Source organism: Diplotaxodon limnothrissa, linkage group LG4 (assembly GCF_057381915.1).
Source record: "Diplotaxodon limnothrissa isolate DT_005_m linkage group LG4, D_limnothrissa_male_GT1.1, whole genome shotgun sequence".
NCBI lineage: Eukaryota > Metazoa > Chordata > Actinopteri > Cichliformes > Cichlidae > Diplotaxodon > Diplotaxodon limnothrissa.
Genome location: NC_140599.1, coordinates 18,259,609 through 18,270,612, shown reverse-complemented (window position 1 = coordinate 18,270,612; position 11,004 = coordinate 18,259,609). Strand labels below are relative to the sequence as shown.

The window sequence follows — 11,004 nt, the reverse complement described above, 5'->3', positions numbered from 1 at the left end:
CTTCTGCCTTAACAACACATTCATACTTACTGTGAAATGTTGCATTCTTCAAACTGTCCATACAAGATGTTACAATCACCTCATCGTACATTATCTGTGATGTCAGTGCTTCATTGACTACACATAAAACCATCAGTGTGTGCACTTTTCCCCCTGACCCATTTACACCCTTTAACAGAAATTGCTGTATGGAAATAAAGATCTATTTCTTCAGTTTGTTGATCTGAAAAAAAGTGACTTTAAATGCTTTTTCATCTGCATTCATTTATCTGGGAGGGGAAAAGAAGGCAAGAAGTCCAAAATATAGATAGTATTCATTTTTAATTACAATAACATATAAAAAGTAAGAACCTCAATCATTACAGCGTGCGTAGTGTGTTTTCTAAAGCAAGATATATTTGTTTAAATCCCTCCCATCCAGTTATAGATCCTTTTCTTCTGTCGGGGGACAGTTTTATAACATCTTGCTGCGATGGAAGACGTAGACAGGGTGATACTGCAGATAGAGACGTGAACATTCTTGATTGTCTGGCTGGGAGGAATGGTGCACGTTGACTTGTCGCAGAGGGAAAATCCAGATGTTATACACATTGATAGATTGCTTCGGTTTTTTAAATTCAGCATGCTTCCTTGAAGTAACTCTTAAAGGAGTAGTCTTCACTTTGACTTTGAGTGTCCTCTTAAAGTAAGAAGTCTTGCGCAATTGAGGTTGTAAAGTCATGGGCATTTCAGATTATATCTACCTGAGGTCTGCATTGGCCCTGGAGAGCGCAACTCAGCAGAAAAGGAAAAAAAAAAAAAAAAGAAAACAAACGTTCAGTGCAAATATGGCCCCAAGAAATGATATCAACAAACAGAAACAGACAAAACTAATTCAAGTCCACTGATTCGGGTTTCAGCTGGAACACTTTATATCCAGGGATTTATATTCATCTCTAACATGTTCTGTGTCATTCCACGTGATACAAATAAGGAACAAAAGAACTTCCTAGAAAAACAAAAAGCTAATTCATCAAAGATCTCGAGTGCAATGTGAACTAAGCACAAGGTTAACCCACAAAAAAAGGGCCAGGCAAAAACAAAAACTACATATGCCTTGATTAAATGTGACTTGGCAAAACAAAGGAATCTGCTCAGATCCTCAGATAAAGAGCGAAATCATCGAAAGAAATCATGACTGATGGAATCGAATGATCACTCAGCATGTAGTGAAGGCACTGACAACAGCTGGACACATGTCAGAGTAGATCCTCAGCTCGCGGATGAAAACACATTTCTACACATGCCTCTAATAGAAAATCATGGTAATATCTACGTCATTTGTCGTATACATATATTTATATAACATAATGGCATAACAGCAATGTGCAATATTAACAAAGGATAAGAAAACAAAATGAAAATCCCAGATTATCTCTGTGTATGTATATGCATGGGAAGCGTGTGAGAGCTGTAGTTTGGTCCCCCTAGCCAAAGGTGGCGCCACAATTGGGACACCTTCTCTGACGCAGTGCAAAGCAGAAGAGGATACCCAAGGGGAAGAAGAAGATGGCACACAGGATCCCCAGGCAAGTGAAGTCATCCTCGAGGACACCAACTCTGTAACACAGACACACACACACACACCAGAAAGCATTAGTGAGGACTGTTTGGATGGGACCTCTGTTTATTTATCTACAACATACATTAAGAGCCAAAGCAGTGATTCCAGCCTTTAAAATATTTTATTTATCTCATCAGCCAAGTCTACACCTATGCCTCGATCTGATTTTTTTATCCTCTGTGAGGATTTTCTGATGAGTTCTGACCTTCATCACATGCGTCAAACAACATTTTTCAGAACTCTCGTCTCTCTCCAATTACCTCTCGTACGAGCAACGCCTGATGTTTTGGGCTAAACGGTCATCAAGAGGAAACTGTTCAGTTGGCGTCTGACCTCATTCTTGAAACAGAAGCTCTTTACTCATCTGGTTCAATATTATAACTAATAAACTCAAAGGAAAATCTTAGAAACAAACAATCAGACAGAAAGTGTCAGATTGCCGTCCCTTATTAGACTCTTTGATTTATAACAAGAAAAAAAGAAGAAACAAAGATTGACAATCTATAAAAATAGAAGAAACGGGAAAGCAGAAGAGCTTTTATGCAGAGTGACAGTAAACACCGAGCTGGTCCCGTGACTGCACTGCACCGACCAGTGGGGCCAGTAAATCAGCTGGAGGCCCTGCAGCGCGTTCAGCTAGTCTCTGAAGAAATGAAAGCAGGTGCTTTCCGAAGTAGCTTCTCAGAGTCTCAGATTCAGTTAAATAAAAACAGACCTTTCTCTCCCTCTTAATTCTGGATCCTGCTGCGACAGTGAACTGTGTTTAACCTTTATATTGCTCCTAAAATAAAGTAACTTGCATTTCCGTTTGACCTCTCGCGCGATGTGCCATGTCATGGGTGTTTGCACAACTTATTTGGACACTGCTACCAGGAAACGGGCCGTCGCTGACCCCAGCAACATGGCCACAAATGCTGACTAAAACTGCGCCAGTGTTTTTCAAAGTCTTCCGAATGTCCGACATACTGCTGGCAGACTAAATACGTTTGGTTGTATGTCGACTTTTAAATGATAAAGTGCCGCACAGCTGTGCGTCATTCTGATTTTAGGAAGTGGAGAAACTTTCAATAGAAAAAAAAAAAGTGAAGAAGAAAATTAGTTATTGTTAAGTATTTATGGCATTTTTAGCTACTTAAGTCAATCAACACCACAATCTCCTTGAAATACGAATACATTACTTCATCTTCCACTAAGTTGCAGAGCTGAGAAAGCTGAGAAAAAACACATCAGAACTGCTTTTTTATTATTATTTGCAATATTCTGATTTGAATTTGATTTGCTAATCATTCAAATGAGTCAGAAACTTAAGAATTTATCTATTAAAAGAAAATGACTTTGCCTGTTTTTGGAGCTTATATGAGCTGCTTTCCCTTCAAGATAGCCGCCTCTTTTGGTTGTGCTGCAGTCATTTCTAATTTCAGTCACATGCTGGTTTTAGGTTAGTACCCAATTTTATTTTGTTCTCCTTTTTCTAGATTATGTTTAATAAATGTGTGGATCTCACTTCCCGTAACAGACTGGTAACAACAGCTTTCAGAAACCTCTGCGTTCTCATTTTAGTAATAATTTATAAATAATCCTGTTGAACTTGAGAAATTTAAAACTATACAATTAAGTCCCTAGAAATGAAATACAGTACATTTTATTATTCAAATTCAGAGTCCATCTCATTTCCATTTGATATTCATGTGAACTGTGCGCTTCAGTCACCTTTGCCTCCATCACATGTCTGAGGCTGAAGTCACCTGACTCTCAGTCACAGTGAAAACAACATAAAACCGTCAGCCGTAACTGAAAGTCATATCTTCTTAAAGTTAGATAAGACTTCAGGCCTGGTGGGAGATGTGTCAGACCAGTGAAAATAGAAATGCAAAATAACCGCACGCCGGGATAAACACGTTTTAAGACGTGCGCATTCAGACCATAACTGAGCCTCAAAAAGAACCGTTCTCAGAAACCAGGTTAACCACGGTGAGCACATGACACTCCACATGCTAATCTGGGGAATAATCAGTGGACCAGCTGGTTTTTTTTACTGTCTTCTTCCTCAGTGTACAACTAGGAATCTCACCCAGCAACACAGCAGCTTTTATCAGATCTCCCTTATCCACGCTCTAACACGTCCGTGTCCTCACCTGCAAGCAGGGCAGCCTCCCACCACCACTACAGAGGGTTGGATGATGGCGTAAGTCCCAGGGTAAGGCTGCTGGGATACAGCAGGGGGCATCTGGGCTGCTGGGTAACCTGCAGATTAAAAGAAGCAGGTGAGACAAGTCACATGCAGGTCAAAGGCCGTGTTTATTACCACGAACAACACAATCAGATATTACTGACGTAGACTGCAATAAAACTGCCCTGAGCACCAACAGGAGTGTTAACTGGAGGGCTGCTGATTTCGCTCTTCAGCCATGTTTACTTTGCAGACCACAAAGTGAGACAATGACCTTTGACACAATACCCAGAATTCTCAGAAGTGTTTGCCATTCAGAGAAAACTGAAGCTTAACTAAACACAGACACACACACATCGCTGATTTATGATAACTGTGCCATAAAGCTTAAAAGACAGACTAGTTTCTCTGTTGAGAAGACCAAACACATGTGGTTCAGTAAACAGGAAGCTTCGTGCAATTACAAGAACTTGATTTAAGCACAGGATTGCTTCCTCGAATGCCGCCCTTATACAATCACAGTCAGGTGATGAGTGCCTGTACTTCATGTACAGCAGTCACGCAGTACAAAGACATACAACAGCATAGCTCCTCCGCTCTAGAAGAATTATTTCTGGATGTCAAAACTTTCACATCTTTAGATGATTTTGATTTCAAATAAATTAAGAAAAAAAATGATCAATCGAAGGTGATTTGATGACTAGTTGTGCAGCTCAGCATTTGTTTATTATTACTCCTTTAAATCTGGATATTGTCTAATTTAAACAAGAGAGAAAAAAGTCAGGTTAACCCAGATCTTTTCGCATAGAGCGCATGCGCAACATTGGAGCGCCTTGTGAAGGAAACTGGTTAGTCTTTGACGAAACTCGAAGTCTCTCACGTTTCACGAAAAGTTCCCTTTATAGCCAAAAACCTCTGTGGCGCACAAAGACTTATAGAATATAAAGGCCCACAATAGACTTCCTTTAACCATAAAAGGAAGTGGGTTAACATTTTGTTAGTTACTTTACTTTCCGGTGTGCGCTTTAACCGTGGAAACGACGGAAATACTTGGGACTACTTGCCTTGACCAGCGGGGTACGCGTAGGGCGGCGGGGCCGCAGCGGCGATGGCCCCATAGTTGTGCTGCTGCTGCTGCGGGCCGTAGTCGTAAGCACCCGGGACGGCGTTGTAGGCGGGCGGTCTGTCCTGGAGAAGAGGTTTGCTGTCCACCATCTCGCCCGACGTAACGTGTCCTCAACTTGTCTCGTTGTCTGACCTCAAATCAGCCACACAAACATGCACACAAAGGGGGTCGAAACCGAACTACTTGGCGTTCGTTGCTACGGGAGGTTCGCTAGCACTCAGTGGCGACAAAATAAAAGAAAATACGCTGCGCAAAAATGAAACTTCGTCCCTCTCCATGCGCCAACTTTGTCCCCCGGGCGGCGCAACAACCCCAAACGTCCAGTTCAGAGACGGGAATGATCTGAGTGTGACTGGTAATGGTTAACTCAACTCCATTTCCCTCCTTAAAGTTGGTCCTCTGATACCAAAACAACAGTCATCTGTCATCGCAGCTCAGCAAAACTCAGCGGGAAGTCGGAAAGGCTTTTCCTTTCTGTTCGGATTGTCACAAGAGAAGAATCATGTGATGAGCTGCTGTAGCGCCTCTGCGCAGTGAAAGGCTTCTTAAAGCGACAGCGCATAAAAAAATAAAAGGCCGTGTGTGTGTTGCTGCATGCAGCTCACTGCAGTGCCTGCAGTTTACTGACAGAAAGAGAGCGATTATCTGCTGGTACCAGTTGATATTTGGTGATATTCTGCTCATAATTCAGGGATGGTTTGCATCATATTGGCTGTTGTTTCCATGCTTCAGAGTCTGAGCCAGACCTGTTTACTCCGTGACTTACATAACTGCTGCCCTTATTAGTACCTAGTGTTGCATAATATTGAGTTCACATCTTTAATCAGAGGACAGGAGTGCTGAAGAAATCTAAACGATCTAGCAAATTCCTGGCAATGGCAATCAGTCATAATCAGCAGATTATTAAAAAAAATGTATGTGCTAAAATGTTATTGCAAGAAAATTCAATATGGAAGTAGCAAAGGATAGTTTTGAGAATGGGTTTCGAAGCCTGAAGTTTAGCATTGTGGGTGCCACATGTGACCATATGCCTGGTAAGCAAAGGGCATCAATATATTATATGGGAACATCAACTCTTGGGTGGTATTTATACTTTTGATATGTTGCCCATGGTGCACATTCCTGTGTTACTGAATCAGCACACATATAATAATTTATTGTTATGGTACGGGGTCTATGACCCAGTGTTTTCTAGTTTGTGGGCAGAATGCTGTTTATTTTTGAATTTTCAGTGCTTCTCATATTCATGGTTATTTTTACGCCTTGTATTAAGTATGTTTTAGTTAGTCTTCAGCTCTTTGTGATTTCTGAGTTTCTCTCCATCAGTGTCTAGTCTCCTCTTGTGGTTAATCGGTCTTGTCTTAACATTAGTTTTTTCTCTCATCTCAGCGGAAGTTCTCCTTTGTTTGTTTCTTTTAGTGTTTCTTTGTACCTCTTATAGAGTTCAGTGTCACAGCAAATGCCTTCTTAAGTTAATTCCCTTGTCTCTGAGTCCTATGTTTGGGTCCTACCTCTGCCTGCTGCACAGTACATCCTTGACATTTATGTAAAGATACATAACAGCTGTTTATTTTTAATTGGTTTATAATTTGGAATTTAACTCTGCCCGAGTACATTTATGAACAAGAGGGCTACTTGTGTTTTGTGACCAAGTATGGAGAAAAGCAAAAACAAAGGAAGAGTCAATCATAATCAGGATATGGATGGACCAAATATAAATTAAGCAGGTGTGGGGTCACTACAGGCCTTTACTTCTTTGAAGTGAATTAGAAATTGACTAGAAATTGACCCCATTAAACTGTGTGTGTGTGTGTGTGTGTGTGTGTGTGTGTGTGTGTGTGTGTGTGTGTGTGTGTGTGTGTGTGTGTGTGTGTGTTTGTGTGTGTGTGTGTGTTACATGTATACTTCTTGCACTTGAGTCCTCTATGTCAGGGCAAATCTTTAAAAGAAATGCATTAATAAAGCAAACTCCCTCCTTTCATCTCAGCTCCTCAGCACCTCACCTCCATGAAGCTCTTTGCCTGTTTATGTCTATACTCTACTGCCATCTTGTGGCCATTGTCGTTGAAATCTGGCTTGTTTTCTACTCATAGGGAACTGTAGCCCTCTCTGATTTTCAGTGGTGTCCATCTTCTGGTAACAATGACTGGAGCTGGGAAAGCTGAGAGGCCAGAAGCTTTTGTCTGGTGGTTTCCGCATGCGCATTGGATAAACCTCTGTTCTTTCATGGTAAACCTGTGGGAGAGCAATGTTCAAGGCAAGCTGCCGATGGCTCTGCTTTCAGTGCTCTAATATCAGTTGGAATCTGCACTCTGTGTGGAAACACAGCTAGCATTAGCAAGTAAACCAGTTTCAGTGATTTATCAGTTATAAACTCATGCAACAAATTAGCAAAGAAAGCTGTTGACAATGATGGTGAGGGGAAAGCAACTCTGACCATGTCCGGTCTAATAAAACAGTCAAGTTGACCAGATGAAGGCTTAGAAGCACTTCCAGATTAGCATCTATGAATATATCTGAATGTAACACATTTAACCTGCTAATTTATCAAAACTCAAACTTCATTTTTCATTCATATTTTAAGGCCATTGTGAGTAGGCCAGACACATCTGTCTGCACTGTCTTATCCAAAAAAGACAAAAGGACTTGTGAAAACTCTTCATCATCTTCCAAATCTTGTCTCTCCTCAAAAATTACTGCAGTTCTCTGAGCAGAGGATCTCTTTGCTAACTTGCTAACTAATCAGTAAGGAGTCACCCTAGCAAGCTATTTGTTTGTGGTTCCCTACCCCTGATTTTCAGCTGCAGTAGAGTGTGAGGAAATATAGTGTTTCACCAAAAACAGAGAGAAAATGTGTTGGAATGTGGACACAGACATGTTTTGGTGTTTATAATGTAACAGTGTTTGAACCTCATGCAGGAAACAGCATGCAGGAAGAGGAAAAACTAAGGAGACAAAGCCAAACAGACCCAAACACCACAAAAGGTTAATCGTCCATCAAAAATTGGCAGACACTGCTTGGAAGAGCTGTTAGTACAGTTAATCTTACAGTGTTTGTGATTTGTCTGTGTGTTGCTGTTGTTTGTACCAGGCTAATTAAAGGTGGGCATATCAACCTAAATATCACTAATACCAATACCAGCACTGGTATCAGATTGATACTAACACGATAGGATCGATATGCTTGTTTCTATCCTCTAAACCTCAAACATGCACTATGAAAAATGTCTGAACCTTTCTGTGTTCACTGTCATGTCTATTTTATTTATAGTTTGTTGCACATTTTTAAAAACAAAATACCCAAAGTGCTTTAGAGATGGGCACATTTACTAGTTCCAAAATACATTCGCGGCCAAAAGTTGAGAATGACACAAATATTAGTTTTCACAATGTTTTCTGCTAAACTGCTTTTAGATCTTTGTTTCAGTTGTTTCTGTGATGTACTGAAATATAATTACAAGCACTTCATACATTTCAAAGGCTTTTATCGACAATTACATGACATTTATGCAAAGAGTCAGTATTTGCAGTGTTGGCCCTTCTTTTTCGGGACCTCTGCAATTCGACTGGGCATGCTCTCAATCAACTTCTGGGCCAAATCCTGACTGATAGCAACCCATTCTGTCATGATCACTTCCTGGAGTTTGTCAGAATTAGTGGGTTTTTGTTTGTCCACCCACCTCTTGAGGATTGACCACAAGTTCTCAATGGGATTAAGATCTGGGGAGTTTCCAGGCCATGGACCCAAAATTTCAACGTTTTGTTCCCCGAGCCACGTAGTTATCACTTTTGCCTTATGGCACAGTGCTCCACCGTGCTGGTAAATGCATTGTTCTTCACCAAACTGTTGTTGGATTGTTGGAAGAAGTTGCTGTTGGAGGGTGTTTTGGTACCATTCTTTATTCATGGCTGTGTTTTGGGGCAAAAGTGTGAGTGAGCCCACTCCCTTGGATGAGAAGCAACCCCACACATGAATGGTCTCAGGATGCTTTACTTTTGGCATGACACAGGACTGATGGTAGTGTTCATCTTTTCTTATCCGGACAAGCCTTTTTCCAGATGCCCCAAACAATCGGAAAGAGGCTTCATTGGAGAATATGACTTTGCCCCAGTCCTCAGCAGTCTATTCACCATACTTTCTGCAGAAGATCAATCTGTCCCTTTTTTTTTGGAGAGAAGTGGCTTCTTTGCTGCCCTTATTGACACCAGGCCATCTTCCAACAGTCTTCGCCTCACTGTGCGTGCAGGTGCGCTCACACCTGCTTGCTGCCATTCCTGAGCAAGCTCTGCACTGGTGGCATTCCGATCCCGCAGCTGAATCCTCTGTAGGAGACGATCCTGGCGCTTGCTGGATTTTGTTGGACACCCTGAAGTCTTCTTAACAAGAATTGAACCTCTTTCCTTGAAGTTCTTGATGATCCTATAAATTGTTGATTTAGGTGCAATCTTAGTAGCCACAATATCCTTGCCTGTGAAGCCATTTTTATGCAACGCAATGATGGCTGCACGCGGTTCTTTGCAGGTCACCATGGTTAACAATGGAAGAACAATGATTTCAAGCATCACCCTTCTTTTAACATGTCAGGTCTGCCATTCTAACCCAATCAGCCTGACATAATGATCTCCAGCCTCCTTGTGCTCGTCAACATTCTCACCTGAGTTAACAAGACGATTACTGAAATGATCTCAGCGGGTCCTTTGATGACAGCAATGAAATGCAGTGGAAAGGTTTTATTGGGATTAAGTTAATTTTCATGGCAAAGAAGGAGTATGCAATTCATCTGATCACTCTTCATAACATTCTGTAGTATATGTAAATTGCTATTATAAAAACTTAAGCAGCAACGTTTCCAATTTCCAATATTTATGTAATTCTCAAAACTTTTGGCCACAACTGTACATGCAAAGAATGTTGCTACTTTTAATTAATTGTTAATTTATCAGATTCAGTCTATGAGTTATTTTCAGGTATGTTTGAATAATAAATCAGTACTTTCACATAAACAACAACAACAACAACAACACATGCACACACACAAAATGAATATATTCTTTCTCAGTTTTTCCTACTCATCTTAACATCCCTTAGTTTTGTCCTGTGTCTCCTCACAGTGGGCCCAATCCACAGGTTGGGAACCACTGAGGTAATTCAAAGAAAGAAAAAAGGTTTTCAGTTGCTTGATAATTGTGATATATTACAACCTCAATTCGGTAATGTTTTGAATGTAGAACTTAGGGGACTATTTTTACTCTGGTGTTGGCGGATGTAAAGACTGTCTGTAACACTGACGGTAGATCAGTCCAAAGTTGGTGGCACAGGCAGGAATACTGACGCTCTGCAGGTTTCCTTTCCATCCAAAGACGCCCCTGTGTTGTTCAGCATTCTTACAACCAGAAAGGAGGACGTCTTTGAAATCGTGCAGAGTTGAGCCTGTCCCAGGGTTGGCCATCCACTTTGTCTAAAGCTTCTACTGTTTCCTGAAGATCAGGTGGATCAAAGTGCGCCTGTCCAAGGTGCTGAGCCGGTTTTAACATATCCCATCGGGTTCAAAAGTTAAGTTATTTTTTGTTACTCGAGTTTGTGGCGAAATATTCCAAACTGTAATCAAGCTCGCGCTTCAATAATTCATCTGGCGCTGAATAAATTATTAAAAAATGCCTGCTGATCAGCTGCAGCGGTCGGAAAAAAATATATCATGGGCTCTGGTGTTCGACCAATGGGAGAAAGAGATCCCACGCTCCCGCCGAGCTTCAACCAATCATAGCAGCACTTCCTCCATTTCCTGTTGCGGAGTGGAAGCTGCACGGAGGATTCCTGTGGTCCAGAATGTGAATTTAATACTACTGTGTGCATGGATGACTTTATTTGTTCTCCCCAGAGGTGCTGCTGCGTCACGGAGCGTCATGCGTAAGTAACAGTTGGAACGGTTTTTTTTGTGGGGGGGACGCCAGCTGACTGCTGCCTGTTCCCTGAGGATGTAAACAGCTTATACCCGACTTTGCGGCACATCTTAGTAGATATCAACTGTGTTATCATGCTGCATAGCAGGCGTTACATCCCGTCTGTTGTTAATAACATGGGGGTTTGAATGTGTCCCAGCATGG

General features: G+C 41.3%; 1 protein-coding gene across 1 annotated transcript; it reads right to left on the bottom strand.

Annotated features, from left to right (window-relative positions):
* Positions 1–313: 313 nt before the first annotated feature.
* On the bottom strand, positions 314–5,419 carry bri3 (brain protein I3). Its single transcript, XM_085352376.1, has 3 exons — positions 4,838–5,419; positions 3,739–3,847; positions 314–1,599 (listed from the first exon to the last, which is right to left on the bottom strand). The coding sequence occupies exons 1-3, from the start codon at positions 4,986–4,988 to the stop codon at positions 1,467–1,469; spliced, it is 393 nt and encodes a 130-aa protein (XP_085208502.1). The 5' UTR covers positions 4,989–5,419; the 3' UTR covers positions 314–1,466.
* Positions 5,420–11,004: the final 5,585 nt, after the last annotated feature.